Source organism: Rutilus rutilus (genome assembly GCF_951802725.1).
Source record: "Rutilus rutilus genome assembly, chromosome: 20".
Lineage (NCBI taxonomy): Eukaryota > Metazoa > Chordata > Actinopteri > Cypriniformes > Leuciscidae > Rutilus > Rutilus rutilus.
Window position 1 is genome coordinate 22,314,044 of NC_140225.1, and position 22,309 is coordinate 22,336,352.

The 22,309-nt window shown below is 37.1% G+C and overlaps 1 protein-coding gene across 5 annotated transcripts in view; it reads left to right on the plus strand.

The window, feature by feature from the left end:
- Positions 1-22,309, plus strand: part of LOC311279387 (uncharacterized protein) — a 190,672-nt gene that overhangs the window by 2,094 nt on the left and 166,269 nt on the right. For 4 of the 5 annotated variants that reach the window (XM_084390838.1, XM_084390839.1, XM_084390841.1 and 1 more), the window contains exons 3-9: positions 3,889-3,960; positions 5,284-5,383; positions 15,134-15,257; positions 15,900-16,175; positions 16,452-16,532; positions 19,221-19,340; positions 19,699-19,761. In XM_084390838.1, coding sequence (XP_084246964.1) covers positions 3,889-3,960; positions 5,284-5,383; positions 15,134-15,257; positions 15,900-16,175; positions 16,452-16,532; positions 19,221-19,340; positions 19,699-19,761 — 836 coding nt within the window. The remainder of the gene's footprint in view (positions 1-3,888; positions 3,961-5,283; positions 5,384-15,133; positions 15,258-15,899; positions 16,176-16,451; positions 16,533-19,220; positions 19,341-19,698; positions 19,762-22,309) is intronic. The other variant, XM_084390840.1, reaches the window with a different exon arrangement.

The following is a 22,309-nucleotide window of genomic DNA, read 5'->3' on the forward strand; positions in this document are numbered from 1 at the left end:
GCGAGGACATGGTGTCAAGCCCTTGACCTGGGTGGCATTAGTCAGAAGGCACCAGGACACATCCGCTGTGGTGTTATGTGTCCGATAGAATTGCTTTATCGGCCCCATTCAGATTAACCTGGGGGCGATTTAAGGAATATTATTGCACAGTGTAAATGCCCACGAATGAGAGTCCCCTGAACAAGAGGACAGGCAAGCAATATTTTTGCCAGCTGAGTGGATTGCTATCTCCCGTGATCCACTGTGTGAGCGTGACATCCAGGAAGAGATTTAGAGAGGATTTACAGCATGTGCTCCTTCTCCTTAAGAGTCGGCAGTTTGCCAGCAGATGTGCTGATTTTTGGAATTTCCTGTTAATGCTGTGTTTTGTGGGTGTGCGGCTGTGGATGTAGATATGTTTGTGTGTTGTTTCATTTGTGTCCGTGTGAGCATCCTCTTTATTTGGTATAATTGTTCTTGATGAAGAAGAATTCGTCCTTCAGCAATGTCAGGCTGCCAATGTCATTGGTGGGTTGACCCGGCTAGAGGTCATTGGGGTTTCAGTAACTAGGCTACTACTTCAGTAACTACTAAATTACTAAATCAGCTATATAGTCCAGTCATTTTAAGCCAAAATGGGGGTCAACCTTGAACAAATTGCAACAGAAGCAAACTCAACTGATATTGTATCCTCAATATGTCCTGAGTAAGGAAAAAAAAGTCCCGAAGAATCCCATTAGGGGAAAGTTTAGAAAAAGACCCAAATATAGCCTATTCATACGCCTATTCATTATTTTTCTTACGTGAATAGGGTAAACATTTTAACTTTTAGATATCACCATGAAAATTACTGAGTTGATTACTTACATCAAGACAAACAAAAAATGTATTACACGTTTTTTTTTTATTGTTTGTTAACATGGACAAATGGTGCATAATCTAATTACGTATGTGCTAATTTGCATAAATACCACAACAGATCTAAACATTGGGTATAGCCAGGTGAAAATGTCTTCTTGAATCTTGTTGACATATAACAGTAAGATACTTAATGTTAAGGTCTGAATGGAACCCATTTAGGCTACCCATGAGCATTAATACATAGAGGCAGGAAGATGTAGGCTACTTTAGAAACCAGCCTTGATTAATTTTTAAGAGATGGGGTTTGGGGCTGGGTCCGTGGGACTGTTTCTGGGGGACGAGTCTGAGGGAAGAACAGGAGACAATGGTAAGGAGAATGCAGAAGACAAAAGGTAAGTAAAATAAAAAGTGAATCCCCAGAAACAGTCCCACGGACCCAGCCCCAAACCCCATCTCTTAAAAATTAATAAAGGCTGGTTTCTAAAGTACTTCTTCCTGCCTCCATGTATTAATGCTCATTGGTAGCCTAAATGGGTTCCATTCAGACCTTAACATTAAGTATTTTACTGTTATGTGTCTCAACAAGATTCAACAATACATTTTCACCCGGCTAGACCCAATGTTTAGATCTGTTGTGAAATTTATGCAAATTAGCACATACGTAATTAGATTATGCACCATTTGTCCATGTTAACAAACAATATAAAAAAACTTGTAATACAATTTTTGTTTGTCTTGATGTAAGAAATAAACTAAGTAATTTTCATGGTGATATCTAAAGGTTAAAATGTTTACCCTATTCACGTAAGAAAAATAATGAATAGGCATATGAATAGGCTATATTTGGGTCTTTTTTTAAACTTTCCCCTAAAGGGATTCTTCGGGACTTTTTTTTCCTTACTCAGGACATATTGAGGATACAAAATCAGTTGAGTTTGCTTCTGTTGTAATTTGTTCAACCTTTTTTCATAAAATGACTGGACTAATATAACAAAGGTGGATTTTAGCCCTATTCGGCCGGGAGCACGGGACTAGTTTAACATGGAGAGGTGGGGTAAAGTAATAATTCTCGGTGAGATTCTCTGTGATTTTAGTGCTTTACTGGTCGATTTTTTGCCGCGTTCATTTCATCAGTTTTGCCGCGTTCATTTCATCAGGTGGAAAGCACTAATTGCTAATGGGGGTGTTTTAAGAGCACCCGTTTCACAGGTAACAGTCTGTGTTCAGAACACCCCCCTTGTTTTCACTTCTTTTGGATTAGTCCAACCCAGGCTCGTGTGTCAGACTCATTTCAGTGCAAAATAATTAGGCCAATTTAATATACAGCAAATAGCCTACTAGTTTTTTATGTTTATTTATAATTCATTTAGGCGGACAACAAGGCTACCAAGTACTGCGCACAGTGCGCAGCTAATTCATTTAACGTTTTTATTTTATTTTTTTACATAATTTTTTGTCGAAAATTTTAGGACTTCGTCTACCAAGATTTTCTTGGGTTGATTACAGCCCTATATGTCAGTAAAGATTACGGCGACTTTTACCTTAAGTAAAAAGGTCTGGAAAAATGACCTCAGGCTAATCCCGTGTGAATAGTCCCGCTGTAAATATGTAAGTAAATATTTCATCATTTCGTGTTTAAAAGTAGTTTCCCGCGGTTTTTCCAAGTATGGAGATCGACGCTTGAAAAGCGTTCTAGTCGCTGGGACGAGTCTGTGGCAAAACTCAAGTGTTTTCCACACACCATTCAGATCAGAAAGAAGATCGAAAGCACTTGTTACAGTGCACTTGTACACTTGTTAGGAAAGTGCCTATTACCAACACACTCCAATCTGAAGTTAATTAATACATCGTTCGACCAGATATAACTATAGGTTATATGTGTTTGCGCACGTGATATCAGGAAGCAACGTAATACGCACATGACGACAGGAGGGTAACGGCGATGTGCAAATCGAGTTACCCCTCCCACTTCTGCTAGTTATACTGAGATATCTTATCCCGTGCGAATTGGCCATTAATATTACAGACGTCCTGTGGTAAAATTACATTACTCTATCTACCCTTGTAAAGTTAATCCCGTCCGAATAGGGCTTTTGACTGAAATATTGAATTGTGTTCTCAGGATCGGGGTGGTTTAAATAAATATAAGGTTGCGGCAAGTTGTCACACATTTTACATTTTGTAATTTGATAACAGTTTATTAATTTACAATATCTGTCAACCAAAGCAATGGTTTGATGGTTTTGGATGTTACATTTTTATATGTTTGCTTTTTCATAGTTGTTTTACTGGTTTAGCTTCAATGAAAAGACTGTAATAGAGTAAACAAGTGGGGTTTCAGAAATAAAAATCATATTCATTTTCTCCATTGGAGAATTGTTTTTTAACTTTAACTTTATAAATGTTGAATGCAGACCGACTGTGAGCTGCAAGGTTGTTGATTGATGTATGTTTTTGTTTGAAGCCATCAGCTCATGTTATTTCAAATAATCATGTATAACAGCAGAATTATTGATGAAACATTTAACCATGATTCTGAACAAATTCCACTGGGAAATCGCACCAAAATAACTGCCTGCACACTTCCATGAAGCTCTGCATATTATTGTAATTGTCAGTCTCCCTATGCTCTCAAACTACTTAAGTATTTGTATATAAATATGCATATTTTCCAATAAATGTGAAATATATTGTTTCAACATCTTCAATCAACATCTTCAAAACAATAGTTTTATATGTATCTATCATTTTTAGTTGATTGTCATTTGCAATGCTCCATGGAATTGTAGTTATTTCCTTCTTTAAAGCAACCTTTTGTCTGATTTTCAAATCCTTTTTTTTGTTGTTGCTTCAAATCAAAGTTTTTAGTTCATCATTTCCTGTGTAAGAATTTTTGGAATGGTTTTTTTTGTAGCCAAGACCTAAAGGTATGTGTCATAAAAAATAAAATAAAAAAAAACAACAAAACAATTAACTGTAAATTAAACAAGCTGAAACCCTTAACAGTTCAATTGCTTCATTAATGTATAATATTCCTCTCTTCTGCAGATCATACATGTCCTTCCTTAAAGCTGGATGAGATATGGCATACCAGTGTGAACATTCACAGAGAATTCACAGGTACAAACAAAGATACACTGTATATACAAACAGAAATCAAGCACAGTTCATCCGTATGCAATGCTGTTAAACATCAAACTGCAGGCTGTTTAAAACGTCCCTAATGTTGTACATGGCTGAAGCTGACAGAGCAGTTTGTTTCTATGGGACACTATACATAAGCCGCCCGCCATATTGGAACGGTCAAAGCCAGTACGTGAACATTCGAGCAACCGTAGTTAGAACCATGTATGATTTTCTAAACTAACACAATACAACAAGATGAAGCTAAACCAACATTAAAAACTGACCATAGTAAAAGTAAAAACATTAAAAAGTGCCATAGTAAAAAGTTATAATACTGAGTTAATACATAAAAAAAAACACATTCTCACCTGTGAAAGATTATCCCATTTCTTCAGGAATTTAAATCTTGGCGGTTTCACAACCAGAAGCTACGCAATGTTGTGGCATCATTGATTTTTACTGTGAGTGACGACACTTTGAAAGTTCCAAGATGGTGGGCGTGCAGAAGTGTCTGGAGCGGTCGGATGTGGCATCTACCTATACATAGCTATGTATTTTACAATGTAACGTTTGTGTGTAATGAGCCATTACTCTCATCTTCAGTCTCTCGTGATTCTTCAGAAATCAATCTTATATGCTGATTTGGCGCTCAAGAAATATTTCTTATGTTAAAAACAGTGCTGCTTTATTTGAAGTATAAATTTTGGATCAATTTAATGCATACTTGCAAAATAAAACTATACATTTCTTCCAAAAAAACCCAGAAAACGTAAGTTTTACACTATTAATGGTATTGTTAATGGTTCAATAGATAGCACGAAAGAAAAAAACAATCACTATTTAATATACAAATGAATGCAAGAACATTGTCCAATAACGATTTGGTATGCAAATATCACAATGCCATGGATTGTGTGTTAGATTTGCTATTCTGTCAGACTTAAAGAGATTATCAAAAAAGTATAAAGTGTATCAAAACAATGAGTCTAAAGGCTGAAATCATCTACAAAATAAAATTTGAATGGACTTAGAGGTTTATGACAGGTTTATGTTATTCACATTTTTGATGAATAACAATACAGTGATGCCTTGCTAACTACAAACTACAGACTACAAATGTGTGTTCAGCAGTTTGTATGCAACGACATTTAGTGAAAATCTCTTTAGCCTGAAGCTAGCGTTGTTCCTTTAGCAGAACATTGTGCTAACAGCGCTAAGGTCATGTTTTCAATTCCCCAAATGTTTACACTCAAATGCTTTGGACTGGCAAATGCATAAATGTAATGTATGTTTTTCTTTTTCTCCTCTTGTTTACAGGATTCGATTTAGCTGAGAAGTTCCTTCTGAGAAAAGGCATGGTGACGGACGACAGGCTATTGTTTAGACTGGGGAGCAAACCCCTGTTTAAACCAACTGAGTAAGTTCGGCAAATATTGATGAGGTTTTGATATTGTGCCTTTTACTTTTCCACTCGCACATCAGTCAGATGGTCGTTTTGTCTGAAAACAACGTAGAGCTAACTGTGATGGCTAAGCTGGAAGTTATTGCAGCAAATGTGCATGTCCATATGTTTACATAGTTTGGATGTGATCGATGATGTGCAGAATCTTCTCGCATCTGGACAGCAGAAAGTAGGACAGTTCCTTGCAGAATCAGTGCTGTGATGAGCATGTTATGATGGGAGTTTGAATTAATGCCCACATCCACATGTTGCGTGTTCTGGTTCGCCTTTCTGACAGCTTCTCATATAAATCTCCATGAGAGGCCGGTACGGGACAGAGCGCTGGTTGCCTAGCTGAACAAACTGCATTCTCAAAGCGGTTCGCACGAGCTTCCGCCTCTCAAGTTTTGATAATATGCCAGGCCGTTATTGGGTTCCTGCAGAGCAAACCGATATTTTCTCATGGTGTAAGCTTGCTTTCACTTCAGATGATATCCGGTAGAAAGACTATGTAGATGTCGCGGATGCTTTTAATGGTGTGTTGACATGGAATGACCCAGATATCACGAGCTCGCTGAGATAATTCCCCTCACATTGGCTAATAAGGATAAACTGTGAGGTGAGCCGTGAGACATGTTGAATAATTTGGACAGAATTCATTTGCAGACCGTGGGCAGTGGGCTCGACCAAGGAGAAAGAGAGGTGACTGTAATGGACTGTCGCCTAGAAGAGAAATCTAGCTGTAATGGGGAATCATGTCCTGTATATTAATTGCCTTACAATGACTCTAATAACTTACAGCTCAAGGGTGACATCAAGTTCAAGGAAGGCTTCTAAGTTAGTTAGACATTGCAGGTATGTTTAATCTACATAACAGCCTTGGACATCTATGCATGTTATGTACGCTGTGTTCCGGCAAAATCAAGTTGTCCAGACCACAAGAACCCACACCATATTCATGAATCCATAGAGCTCATATGAGTTCAAATTGATGCTCAAAAGAACTCCTTTGTATTCCGCTGAAAAACCGGTGGGATTGGCGCGCTCCAGACAAAGTCAGATATGGGGGAAGACTGAGGTTAAAATTCGCCACTTCCGACTTCAAAGCGTTCCAGTCGGTCATATGTCATGATCAAACATGACTAATTATGACACAAACATAAAAGTGTAGTGTTTGCACTAAAAACATCTGACAAAAAGTGGAAAAAAAATGTCTCTAGGAATCCCTAGGTCTTGGGTTTGATTCTGCATGAACTGATCAAATGCAACTTGAATGTAATGTAAATCGCTTTGGATAAAAGCATCCGCCAAATGCATACATGTAAGAAATAGGCTGTATTTGTAATTTTGGTTTCCTTGTGATACTGAGCTTTCCATTTTTTTTTTTGACTAACAATTTGTAATATTTTTTCTTAAATAAAAGAAAAGTGCCTCACACTCCCAAATCAGCCGTAGGTGGGATTGAGTGAAATTACAATATAAATATAAACTAGTAGTCCCCCTGTAGTCAATAATTTTATCCCTTAAAACTCATCTTTGATCACCAAAATGACATATTTAAAAGTTGTTTTCCTTGAATGCCTTAAAAATAGCTTGAATGTATCTCTACACCCTTGCCTCATTTAGTATATCTATGAATTAGTGTTGTCACGATACCAAAATTATTGTTTCGATACCGATACCAAGTCAAGTATTGCGATTTCGATACTTTTTCGATACTTTTCCTGAAAGGGAGAAACACTCTCAAATATCATTGCTGTGCTTTATTTTAAAACCGGGACAACATTCTAATCATATAACACACTAATAAATGAACATATGAGCAGATATATTAAACATTTGAACAAAATATGAAATATAAAAATATAAAAAATAAATTAGAGCAATGACATTCAAGGTAATTTTTTTTTATAAATTTAGCAGCATTATCTCATTTATCATAAGAAACAAGAACTTTATCTTGATTCTGAACTTTGAATAAAAATATGAACAGCGATTATATTAAACAATGTTTAATATTGGTAACATATGATAAGCCTCATTGGTGATATATTTGATGTGGGGAGAGAGTTGTGGAAGGCCTATACTTCATGTTAAACATAAATATATAGCAGCAAAGACAACGTCGGCAGTGTTGACGGCAAAATAGGCTACAGAATAATTCGTTCTGTATTGAGAGGTGCAATATTTGAAAATCGATAATATTTTTTTCAATTACATTTATATTGTATTTATGTCAAAACTTTCAAACATCAAAATGTCATTTATTAATATGTATTCGTGTCAAAATGACATAGAAACATCTTTTCCTTTTCTATTTTGCCTGGGAACGCTTCCAACACGCTTGCGTGACGCGTGAAAAATAGGCGTCGGTTCTATTTATAGCATGCACGCGTTTTCCGCGCGTCTCGAGCTGCGCCCGCCCAGACTCGTGTGTCACGCAGGCAGTTAACATGGGAGCCGAAATAAAAACGGACACGAACCGCAGCCAGTGTGTCGCCGGCTTTACAAATCTGGAATGCGGTCATTCTTAGAAGTATCGATACTAATAAATTAAGGAATCGTGACGTTTTTAATTTCCGATTTACTTTTTAAGTATTGGTGCACCGTGCAACAGAGCAAGGTAGGCAACGTACTTCCATATGTCACTCCTCGCGTCATCTTTTTCTACGAGTCGTGGACCACTTGTGCTCGCACATGCAGCCATCTCGCTGTAGTGTTTTGTCACATGACACTGACAGCGGTGCGTCAGGAAAAAAACACAGACGTCCATAGGGAGGCGTTTTTTTTTAGTTTTTTTTTTTAAGTATCGATACTGATAAATTAAGGTATCGTGACGTTTTTAATTTCCGAGTATCGCGATACTTTTGAAGTATCGGTACACCGTGCAACACTACTATGAATATGCAAATTAGCCCCGCCTCCACTCAGAGATCCACCATTTTGTTTTACGATTCTTTGAATACGAACTTGAATTCTTTGAATCTTTTGTAACATTATAAATGTCTTTACTGTCACTTTTGACATTTAATCAATGTGTCCTTGCTGAATAAAAATATTAAGTTCCTCCCCTTTGAACTGTAGTTTATATATATATTTTTTAGGTTGTCACAATTTTTTCTTGTGATAAAATCACTGTACGACACAGCCTCTCCTTACTTATTGCTTTAGGATACTGTTCAAGATTAAGACAAAGCATTTGGACACTTTCAGTATGTTCATAGTTAACGTGATGGGCTACATCTGTGTGAACTTAAGGAGAACTGACTACATAAATCCATTAAAAATGTCCCTGGGACCAGTAAGTTAAATGTAATTGCTAGAAGAGGTTCTGAGAAAAGGTCTAGCATAATTTGTTTTGCAAATACCACTTGGTTTGATAATTCATCTAAAGCAATAAGATTAATACATTAACTGTCCGAAAGTCTTAGATTTTGGGGCCACTTTATCCTAGCATGGAAACACATGGTGCATTGCGCACTAAAGTAGTACATTGTTTAGCATTTGTAGGTCATTTGGTAATTTGTGTTTCATCATAGTCTTATTCTCTGTGGTTTCAAGCACACCTGCTGGGTTGGCCATAGAGATTCAGCAACCCAGTGGATGTCTCTTGTACCTCCACACGTTTCACCAGTGGAAAATAACACTCAGTCATCTGCACAGGGAAAGGGAGGATATTTTTAGCGTTTTTTTTAAACAACTGTAAACGCACTGTTTGCTCCCCGGGACCCTGAAGGGGCCGTGGGTCAGATGATTTGCGATCTGTTGCTCTATCTAACGCTTGGTGGTCAGCGGCCTGCTGTGGGGCTTTCTCTCTGCTGCTCAGACCGGCCCTCGGGGACCAACTGTGAGTCTCCCTGGCTGGAGGTGGAGTGCTGTTTTGGGGGACGAGAATGCCAAGTTGTCTACCCGGACCCCCATACAGACACATGCACACACCCTGCCAGACCTCAATTAAGCTGATCTCTGACAGGTGATGGTGTTAGTCAGCTGGATGTGTCGAAGGGGTGCAGAAGAGGGGTCAAAGAGTCCCCAGCACAAACACCAAACATCTCTCACTTTACTTGCAGGAAATGATACCGTCACATGGAAAGAGAAGGCTCTACTCCCCCAGACTATTTTCCATTAGTTGTTTAACAGATGATTCTGCTAAGATGTGTTAATTGCATGTTTGGTATTCATTTTTATGAGAGGAAAGGAGCGTGGGAACGATCTGAAAAGCACAATATAAAGCTTATGAGCTTAGCTCATGATTATTAATTGCATGACATGATGTTCGCCCAGTAGTCCTAACTGAGTGGTTGATAAAAGCCACTACCTAGAGTAGACATACCACACATTTATTCAGCTTCTGACCAACTTTTCTTAAAGTTGTGGGCAGATATTTCTTTCTTTCCTTTTTTTTGTGACCAAAATGAAACTCTTAAAGGTGAAGTCTGTAATTTATGTGCCACTATCGGCACAAAACCACCAAACACAATTGCAATATATTTATTTGAATGGCCAAAATGAAACAGAATGCTGGCTCAAATAATTGTATAAGTTTGGGGTAGCATTGACAATGGAAGACTTGTGGAATGTTTTATTATTATTATTATTATTATTATTATTATTATTATCAGTGCTTTAGTAGTCTTCACTGATTTATATTATGTTACATTACATTACCATATCAATGTCCTAATGTTAAGCATGGTTGAACAAACTTATAGCAACCGTGAGAGGCTTTTTGTAGCAATGGCAGCATTTATTTGTTTATTCATCTGAATGTTCAGAGATTAGTTTAATATGGGCTGTGTTAGAATGTTGCATCCCATCATATTTGACATATGGCCTCTGATGTCCCTATTTAACAGCTCAGTGATGAAGTGAATTGATGTCACAGTGCCCAGGTTGGTGCGCTTCGAAACACTGCCTTCACTTATGAGGTCTCACTCGGCAGAAGTCCATTACACCGGCTGGTCGTATTAAGTCTAATTTAGGGTTGTAGTCATGAAATCAATTACTCAGCAAATCCATAAAAGTCTTTTTTTTTAAGCTATCATTGTAAGCGTATTTATTTCCATGTCGAGATAAATGGACTTTTCAGACCTTCATGACTTTATTTCTTCTGCGGCATGGAAAGGAGAGGCTATAAGAATATTCTTTCATTGTATGAACATAGTAATCACCAGTGACTGTCAAATTTTATAGAAAAGCATAATTTAAGTTTGGCCACCTACACACTGTAAAGTTTCAGGAGTGATGCTTTTGAGTTATAGGATTTTTTTTTGTAATACAGCTGTGTCATAATTATTCAACACTGCTGTTTTTATGTCACTTATTTGTATGCAGGGTTTTTCCTGGGTCAAAATTGGTCTTCGGTGGTGGCTGACCGACATGGTCATCCACACACAGCAAAGAGTACCCTAGTACCCACGTGATCCGCAAGCCCAATATTGAAAATAAATGTTAAATTTAAAATAAATACAAAGAAACAGTTTGTGATTTTTTTTTTTTAGGTAATTTACTACACATTGTCATAGCCCTATACATACTGTGGATTATTAAGGCTAAATTTTACTAAACACTCTTGCTAAATTAGGTAAGCACACTTACTTTCTCATTTCAGATTAGGGGTGGGAATCTCTAGGCACCTCACGATTCGATTCGATTACGATTCAGAGGGTAACGATTATCGATTATTAACGTTTTTTTTTTTTTTTTTACTTGGTACTTTTAAAGCAAAGTATTTATGATGACCCATAACGAACTTACTTCCATCTTCCTATAATTTTATTAATAAAACAAATGGAAGTTATTTGAACATTGCAAAGAACCAACAGGAAAATAAATATGTGCCTGTACTAGTAGCGTACTTGTAAATTAATACAAACTTCAGCATATTCTGAATCTCTAGCATTTAATAATAGACTTCTAACCAACATCCTCTGGTTATTTCCAATGAGCAATATAATCCTTCAGACAAAAAACATTTTGCTGTAGCAAATTCACAAACAGTTTTCGTTCAAAAATATAGAATTATGTACCAGCAGCTCACATATAATGCTTGTGGACTTATGCATATTCTGAATAATTAGTAACATACAAAGCCTCTCTTATTCACAACTAAATAATAAAGAGGTATGACTTGAAATGTTTGCTGTATACCACAATCAAAAACAGCTTATACAAAAAAAGTGAATGAACATCTGCAGAGAGCACAGTCAAAATGTAACTTTTTGTGACTGGCATTGCACATATTGCAGGGCAGTACAATGTAAGTATAACAGATCGGTTTACAGTATATTGATGTGAAAACTAAATACTGAAAGCAGCTTTCATACAAAAAATACTAAATAGGTAACAATGAAATTGCCAATTTTACATTAGCTTTTAACGAAGAGGGTGCCGTTCGAATTTGGCGCTCAGGCATCATGCGTCTGTTATGTGCGCGAGTCTGTTAAGTGCGCGCCACAGACTGCACGCGCACTGCACGTCCGCTAGAGTTCCGCCTTTTGCGTTCCGTCAATATTATGTTTTTTTAGAGATTTGATTTTTTTGACATTTGTGAATCAATTCAGAATCGTCCACGTCCGCATCGCGATGCATATAAGAATCCGCGCGGTGCTGTGATCGTTCTCTCCGTCACTCCGTCAGTAGCCTGCTTCACTCACAAAACCCAATTACAGATCAAATAAGGCTTTGGCGGGACAAAAAATCGTTTTGGCGGCCGCCAAAAAAATTTCAATGTAGGAAAAACCCTGGTATGGTATGGTGCAGACTTGTGTTGAAACACAATTAAGGCTTTGGAAACTCTGTAACAAAACTGAATTGGCTTGTGCTGTTACACATACATACATTTAGCCCATGCATGTGCTAAAGTTAGCAAATATGACCAAGCCAAAAGAGCTCTCACAAAAGTTGTACAGAACAAATTGTTTTTATTACATTACAAAGTCTGGATACAAGATTTCCAAAACACTGAAAGTGTCTAGAGACACAGCTGGCAGTCTTATTCATTAGTTTAAATTTTGTTGTACCAGAAAACCTTTGAGGGTGTTGAAGATAAAGCACAATATCATTAAAGGGAATAAAATGTTTGATCGGAGCAACTGCGAAAACCCCTCAATTTACTGCCAAAGACTTGCAATATGACTTGATGAAAAGAAAAAATATTTCAATGAGCATTATAAGCGGAACACTAGACAAGCATGGACTTCATGTTGGGACGTCTTGCAGAATGCCTCTCTTGACCAAGAAGAACATAAAAGGCTGACTTGAATATGCTAAAATTAATTTGGATAGACCTGTGGAGTTCTGGAAGAATTCTTTATGGAGTTATGTGACCAAACTGGAACTTTTTGGACCCATCAGCGCGGTATGTCTGATGCAAAAAAGGCTCATGAGCAGAAGAACACCATTTTCATGGTCAAACATGGAGGTGGTCTAGTCTTGTTATGGGGTGTTTTGCTGTTGCAGGAAGTGGAAAGCTTGATTGTAGGAAGGACATCATGAATTCTTTGAAGTATCAGAGACTGAAGCTTGATTATCAATGGACTTTCCTGCAGGACAGCCGTCCCAAAGTATACATCCAAACCTACTTTGGTTCAGGGATCAGTCGTAGAATGTTGTTGAGTGGCCTGCACGGTCTTCAGATCTAAATCTTATTGAAAATATTTGGTGGTATTTGAAGAAAGCAGTGGTAACGTGAAAACCAAAGATTATCAGTGATCTGGAAGCTTTTTCAAGTGAGTAATGGGCCGAGATTGCAGTGGAGAGGTGACAGAAGCTTCTAAGCACTTACAGGCAGCGGCTATTGGAAGTTATAAAGAATAAAAGATTCTGCACAAAATTTGGGGGTTCAATCATTTTGATAATAATTCAGATCTGGCAACACGAATGAGTCGAGGCTCGTACCGCTTTCCCTGTGATTTCTTGCGCGGCACATAAAGAAGAGAAAAACATTTCTGATGCATGCTAAATTACTTCATTCATTTTTGTAAATGTGTTTTTCACTACCTGCATTTTGGAAGTTAATTCCATTGCGGTTGTCACTCCCTTAAAGGACTGAACTGTGTGTGTACAGAACAGGATTAAGCACTAAAAGATGAATTGACAACCGAATTTAGCTGCAGTGTGTACATTGCCAACGTGATTCTTTTTGCATTGCTGCATATCTTCCAAAGCCATATGATTTATTTTTTGTTGAGAAATCTTGAGTGAAGCATGCCTTCGAGTAAGCCAACCAAGTGATTTTGAAAATGTGGTCAGTTTTAGTAATAATCCGGCCATTGTCCCATAATTGGCTACATCTAGACTAGCCTCTCTCCTGTGTCTTCCTCTTATCCAAAAGCATTTTGATCTTGCCAGCATGTAAAGTAAGAGTATATATCATTTTAATAATGTGCATTTTCCTCCACTCTGCCTGTGAAAGCAGGAGACAGACGTGCCTAGAGAGAATCGAGAATGATCTATTTGAGAAGAAACTAATTTTCAGCCTCTTGCAAGTCTGATATCTCTCTCTCTCTCTCTCTCTCTCTCTCTCTCTCTCTCATCCTTTTAAAGTATTCATACATGAGATTTCCCATTTCTAAGTTTTCCTGATGGTGTTTGATGAAGTGCCAGTAAATTACCAAATAGTGTGTGAAAGAAATGAAAAAGGAAAACGAGGAGTAATTCTTTCTGTAACACGTACAGTGTTGTGTGATTCACTCAAAAATATAGTACTATTCTTTCAATAGTTTTAATAACTGGATAGAAGCTTCACTTTTTTCAAGCGTCTTGTTTCTTGAGTTTGACTTTTGTCACAGCTACTGTACTACATTTAGACCAATGAAAACATCTCAGTGGTTTCAAACAATAGCCTGACAGACAGGATGATCTCCGACTGTGAATGGACACATTTTTGGATAAACTCATCTGATAAATTGTTCAGGCAAGACTAAAGAAAAAATACAAGGAGAACATGGATGCCAATGCACTAACACTAGTTAGTGAAGCTAAAAACACACATTCAGATTCAATTTAACTGTCAGTCCATGTACAATATGGTGCTTTGAATATAAAGTGTGTTAAATGACAAATTACTGAAAATAGCACTTTACTGCTGAACTGACACAATAATCATGCTTTTCTAGAACGTTCTTTGTCCCTCATATGGAGTGTTAGGAAGTCTGATTCATTTAGTCATTTTGCTTGGGCAGTCGATGCACTATTTAGTTTCATTTATTGTCACTGTTGACTTTCTCGTTGCTTGAGATATTTAATTAGATGCTGCATATGTTTGTCACTGATTTTCTTTCATAAAGGGTATTTCTGGTGGTGTTTTATTTTTTTATAATTAATTTAAATAGCATTAAACCACCTTGAGAAGTATTTACTGGGGTAAAGTGTGTAACTGGGGTAAAGTAAAAAAAAGAAAAAGAAATCAATACTTTTATTTAGCAAGGATATTTTAAATTGTTCAAAAGTAACAGCAAAGACATTTTGAACATTCTATTAATCAAAGATTATCATGGTTTCCACAAAAATATTAAGCAGCATGACATATTATTTTGCAATAACAATAATATTTCAGTTTTACTGTTTTTACTCAAAAAAAAATTCAAGCCTTAATTGGTAAGCAACTAAGCATAAGCAGCTTACTCCCAAACTTCGGAACGGTAGTATATATTTTTTTGCAATCTACTTTTTATTTTGATAAACCTTAATTATAGATGTTGGTGTTGTGTCTCTTGTTTAAAGATCTGTGTTCCCAAATGGACTTTCTCATGAATACTCCATTATTGCCACGTTCCGGCTCAGAAAAACCACAAAGAGAGATCGCTGGTTTGTTCTGCAGATCTTTGATAAAAGTGGAGATACACAGGTGTGTAAAATATTTTAGATTTCATTCATTTTTTTATCTGTAAAATAGACATTGATCAATCAGGGTATGCTCAAAACTAGGGATGCACCGATATGAACATTTTGGCAGATACCGATAACTGATAATTCTTATTTGAAAGCCGATAACCAATATATTGGCCGATAAATAAATCCACATTTTTATATCATTTTTGAGAGCCTGATTTAAAAAAAAGTCTCGCCAATAAAAGTCATGTCCCAATAACACAATTATAATGTTCACATTTTAACTGTGTGTAGCCTATATGATAGACTTGCGCTGCACATGTTGTACTTAACTGTATTTTCCTTTTTTGAAGTGATTCTAAACATATTTCAAGCAATTCAAAACCATCATGGCTAACAGTCCGCATCTGAAGTGTTTCAGCTGAAAGAAATAATTTATTATTTATCGACTTTAATATATCAGCCAATAACATTAAAAAAGAACATTTCAGCCGATACTGATATGGTGGCTGATATATCGTGCATCCCTAGAACTCCTGCAAGACAAAATTATCATTATTTAAATAGTACTCTTTTGCAATCTCTTCACACTTCATTCAGCTTATCTCATTAACTGTCTTAAGGAACCACTAATGTTCATCTTTTCTACTTCATTTAGGTGTCATTAATAGTGGATGGGGCTAAAAAAACAGTAGAGTTTTTAGCTCAGAGTTTTCTGAAGAACAGCCTCCTGTACATCTTCAAGAACCGAGACCTGCACGCCCTCTTCGATCGACAGTTTCACAAGCTGGGCGTTTCTGTCGAGAGCAACGCCGTCTCCATCTACCTGGACTGCAAATTAATTGAACGTCAGGTGACCGCTGAAAGATCTGGAATGGATGCGAGCGGACGCACCTTCATCACCACTCGAGTGGAGGACGGACGTCCAGTGGATGTGAGTTTTGGACAGAGGTTTCTCATCAATGGTCATAAATAAGGCAACACTCAGTTGCTAAAGCTGAATATGAATGCAAACACTTGGAACATTTAGTACAGTTAGTGAATGTGAAGGCTCACCTCAAACTATGATGGCAACCACTAATATATTAAGGGAACTTCACTAACTTCAAGTCTGAATCTGATCCAGGTCAAAATAGAATAAGGTTTATCTGTTGTATTCGTTTATCAGTTATGTGTGTTCATGCCAATAAATGTCAGTTTACCTTGACAGATTGAGCTTCAAGAGATTCTGATCTTCTGTGATGCTAGAATAGCCGACCTGGACAGATGCTGCGATTCTCCTGGAGTCACGGTAAGATTCAGGTTTATGGTGCTGCAGTTTGATACAAATCCTAACCGACTGTAAACCCAGCCCATCATTTTTGCACTAAACTTAAAGTCCCCCTGCAGGCAATAATTGTATCCCTTAAACCACCAAAATGACATATTTAAAAGTTTTTCCCTTGAAAAAAAAAATCTTCATGCCTTAAAATAGCTTGAATGTAACTCTACACCCTTGTCTCATTTAGTATACACGGTTCGATGAATATGCAAATTATCCCCGCCTCCACTCACTCACACCAGCTCAGAGATCCACTCGTTGACGATCACACGTTGATGTGATTGGTTAGAAGGTAGCTTGTGACGTCACGTCAGAAACACCAGCGGTTTCAAACCGCGTTTTTGAGACTGTCTTTGGTCCACTGCAGTTTTAAGGAGAAAATAGTCAGCAATGGTGCTCACTTATGAATTTGTGGTTTATTAAAAATACCACATAGACATATAAACAACATTAAAACCTTGATTTTCACAACAGGGGGACTTTAAAGGCTTGACATATTCATAAAATAATATCTGAACCGGCCAGTCACATTTTAACACAGCTTTTGAATAACCTTATTCTTTCAGGTAATGTTTGAAAGATTGAAGTGTCTCTTTTTGTTTTATTTGTTGTGGTAGTTTTCAAAGGCTCCGTTCCAAAATCAAATGAGCTACCCTTCCATCTGCTGCCTACATAGACAGCTTCCTCACAAGTGCTCATGTGATGGTTTTGTTTGAGAATAGACTTAAGTTTAAGATTGATTTTTTTTTTTTTTAAGTAGGGATAGTTCACCCTAAAATGAAAATGAAGTCACCATTTACTCACCCTGGTTTAGTTTGGATGCTGTATGCCCTTCTTTCTTTCTTCTTGTCCCTCTCGCGCTTGTCGATATAATGGCAGTGAATAGCGACCAGCATCAAAAGTATCACAGAATGGTCCCATGCAATACGCGACTCTATTAGCTCTGCGGTTTGTGAGAAATCAAGCTTAACAATTCTTGAAAATTGTCAGGGATTCGGCTGTCCTGATAGGGCTTGGAAGATCATTCCACAGCAAGAAATGAAAACGTTCCTGAGATTGATTTTTGTGCCTTTCTGTAATGGCACTGATACCACAAGGCACTGCTCACTTACTGACCGAAGGTTCCTGGAGGACATGTAGACTCGTAAGAGAGGGTGGAGGTAGGAAGTGGTGGATCCCGTGTGACATGGGCTCTTTTGGGTTTGTTGCCTCAGAATTTTGGCTTTGGAAGAAGGCATTCTACCTTTTGAAACTCTTAAAATGCTGTCCATGTAGGCAATGCAGTAGGTTTTGGAACAGAGCCATTGTAATTTCCATGTATTGTTGTTGGACTGAATGTTTCCATTGTGGAAAAAGCACTTGAGGACATCCTTTTAGCTCGAGTTGCTCCAGGCAATAATTTCTGATTAATTAAAGGCAACATACTCTCTTAAACGATTGGATTAGAGAAAATCCACGTCCCTGCTCAATGTTGTAATTGGTACATGGTCTTTACATTTGTTTGCTAATCCCCCTTCTCAGCGTTTGGGATAATGTTTCATTTGCGATTTCCACATGGAAGTGGAATGGTCCAAGTGGCTACGGTCACGTAATTGGCCAACACATTCGATTGCCTAAGGCGCCATCACTTTATTAAAAATTATTGTAGGGCTTTGAAGAATATATAAATGTGTATATATATATGTGTATATACGGAACGCAAAACTTTTACGAGAGAATGCAAAAGCATTGACTTTCCTCGCATCTCATATTTTTTTCCCACCACAGTGTCCCTTTAGGGGCTCCGTAGGAATCAGACTGTATAGCCTATATGGTTTGGTTTTGATTTCACAAAAAATAACTTGCCACAAAAATCTATCATTTGGGTTTAGCAAAATGGTCTGACTATGTTGGCAATTCAGAAATGTGATTCAGAGAGCTTTCTTTTGAACAAAATAGTTTCTCACTCAGGAAAACGTAACCCAAATACTATAGGACAAAAAGAACAAAAAGAGTGCTGGAAGAAAAGGTTGTTTGCCTACAATATATACAGTATGGTATGTATTTTGCACAGTAATACTGAAGAAAATGGGTAACATTTTACAATAAGGTTCATTAGTTAACATTAGTTAATGTATTAACAAACATTACCTAACAATGAGCAAAACATTTGTTACAGTATTTATCAATCTTTGTTAATGTTAGTTAATACAAATTCAGCTGTTCATTGTTTGTTCATGTTAGTTCACCGTAGATTAACTAATGTTAACAAGTGCAACCTTTGATTTTAATAATGTATTAGTAAATCTTGAAATGAATATTAACTAAGATTAATAAATGCTGAAGAAGTATTGTTCATTCTTAGTTGCATAGGTAGTTAACTAATGCTAACTAATGAAACATATTGTAAAGTGTCACCAGAAAATGCACAAATGCTCTTCCCAAATTCTTCAGAATTGAGCTCATATTAATATGACTTTACAGCGCCAAATGATATATTTAGCATTACAAAGTTTGCCAGTGTTATGCATTTCAGAAGATGAATCTGCATGCAGTATGCATGGAGAAAATCCCCCACATATCCTATTCAAAGCATAATAATTGATTATCTTGGTCTACAATAATTGTCTGAATGCTTTATCACGGTCTAATGTATTGCCTTATTTTCAATCTGACCAGTGTGAACCTGTAGTAACCCACAACCCCACAGCGGCCCCGCTGGTCACAGGATACCTCCACAGAATGCTGTCCATGCCAGCTCAGCTCCCCACCGACCGATGCCACTGTCCCGTTCTGAAGGTAAAGTTAAACCATGAAAGCATTCTTAAAATGAGCGAGTTAGCACTCAACAATGGATCCTGAGGTAATGCCGCATGCAAAATGAATGGCCAATTAAAGCACATTTATGCCAGTCCGTATACCTGGATGACAGCCAGAGACAGAAATAACAGCTTATTAGAAGCAATTTAGCACAAATAAGGGGGTGTTTGGGCACAGACATGCACTTCATCAGCAGGTGATGCTCAGCTAATCTCTTCTGAAGTACAAAGAGCCAGAGTTCAGGCTAGGACTCCTCTTTGAATTTTGATCAGTGTTTTAGACCTGAGCCCATTTAGCATATTAACATTGCATTATGTAACTTATGTGTATTTAAAAGGGGGATCAAGGGCTTCCAGTTTTGGCAGGACATTCTGGACAAAAGGGAGATAAAGGAGACATGGTAAGGAATGGGTTTCATCAATCACGCATTGATTCTAAATACTACAAAATGGCTTAGTTCTTTGTTCAGTGACATTTCATGGATTTGTCCTTTAAAAGATGTGACAGAGTGCATGTAGTGCATTAAGATTCACAATCTCTGGTTTGCAGGACAAGTTTCTTTATGGCAGTTTTCTTGACATTATTATCAAATTTGTGGTACACTTTAATTCGTTAGTTATTATTATCCCAACATATTTAAAGCGATTTTTGGCTTCTCTGTGAGGCGTTAAGGATCTTGGCAGTAAATAGATATGTTCCCTTCCTTGTGTCACTTAGAGTTTGGAGCCACTGTAAGAATGTTTGGAATTCACACAAATGAACAGCTGATGATATATTTGTTAAGGACAAATGGTCTTTAAGGTCATTAGTCAAATTAGTTTGTTGTGTTTTGGAATAGAGACGTTTCTTGACAAGAACCACTTGCTTAGTCCGGGGTGGGAAATTCGGAATACCTTTTGGGAACAAGCAGCCAATAAATTTGCACTCCTATAGGACCAAATGTTGCTTTACTTTCCACATAATTAATGCGGCTGCTGCCAAAATTGTTGTTTTTTGTTTTCAAATCCGGTAGGAAATGAGACTACAGTTTTCTATTGATCTCTTTCAAATTACCCTGCACAACAAGTCACATTACTGTAGCCTTTGTTGCAAATGGAATTGTTGACTGTGTATGAAATTTATCAGACAAATGTCTGTTCAGTTAATTGCTCAGTCAAACAACAAAGCTTCTTTTATATCTTGCAGTAGGTGTTAATTGACAACTGGAGTTTGTTATATTGTTGCATTTTGTTGCTCCTGCTGCTTCAGATGTCACATTTTTCAGTGATTGACTCCTCAACGAATGACTGTTCAATGTCATGCTAAATGTGTTTTATGAAATATTATGCAGTGTTTTCTCAATGTAATAGAATATACAGGACAAGTGTAATTACATTTGGAACAAGAACATGGCCAATAGCACATATTGAATTTATGATGCATTTCCAAGACATTGCATCAGAGCTGTGAATTTAACATTTTAACAGAGGCCTGCTGAAGGTGAAAGTGAATTTTATAGTTTTCCAGGTGCCTCTATGCTTGATAAAATCATTGTTTTGGCTACTGGAGTCTCAAGTATCGTTACAGTATACGGGCAGATAATTGGATAATTCAGCATTTCATGACACTCTAGGCTATTGTTTTCTTTTTTTGTGGATCGCTATACTGTGTATGTGCATGCTCCGGTTCTCAAGTTGTCATGGCTGGAATGCTACATAGCTCCCGTGGAATAAGTGGACAATCCCATGGGATATTCTAGGATCGGGTTTAACGCTTGTCGGAGACTCAAATCTCCATTTGCAGTAGTTTAAAGTCAATAGGTCATCACAGAGAATTTTTTTTCTTCCATTGTCCTATTTTAGAATGAAACGCGCTTGCATATCTGCCTCTGACTTTCGTCTTGTCACAGGAGGGCGGTCGTTAATCAGCGCTCAGTGTCAGAACTGTCGGGACACACTTAAATTGTTGCCCCTTGTTCGTGATGATATTAGAAGAAGGGACATTAACATTCCACTAGAAAGCATTTTATTGGACAAAGAAACTATATAGACCTTAAATTTGACTTTGATTTCTTGGGGACATTCAGACACTTATTTTATTGCCATTTTCTCATTTAATTGAAAATATTTTAGCATATTTGTCTTTGGACACAGTGAGCTACTTCGCCTGGACACACTCAGAGCTCACAAATATGGACTAAAAGACAAAAACCTCACTCTTTTTGAGTGTTATTTTGTTAGCAGTTATTTTCTAGTATCAATTATTCATAAATTTTTTGTCTTATGGCTTTTGTCTTGTCACTCGCTCATTAATCAGCATTCACTGTCAAAATAGTCTGGACACACTTAATTTGTTGGCCATATTATTACTTTTCTGAATGTGTAGATTAGAAAAGTTTACACTCATTGAGTGGGTGTAATGTTTTGCAAACAGAATATAATTAACTTCTGTCCATGCTCATTTTAACAACTTATTTTTCATAAGACCCCATAAAACTGACTGACAAATGCTTTATGGGGCAGCAGTGTACCATTCTCGATTTCTAATGCTACACTAAAAAAAAAAAAAGATTTACGAATGACAATTACAACATTTACAATGGAATGGAATGGAAATGGAATAATCCGTACATATTATCAATTAAGAATTTATACAACTGTTTTATTAAGCTCTAGTTTTTTTTTTACTCATTTAATATTCGTAATCCATATTTTGAATAATATGTAAGGATTCATCAAATTAATTTGAAATTTTACTACAATTGAAATTCGTAAATCTTAAAAACAGGCTGAAATATTGTTTTTAGTGCTGTTTCAGGTGGTATAATGGGGAGGGACACTCTCATCCTAGAAGGAATTTTATTGAACAAAACATTTGCATTGGCCCCTGTAAAGTCATTTTTATTTCAATTTTGGTTGTTTTTGCATGTCCAAGTGTTTGTCATCTTTTAGTAGTGTGCTGCTGGCATA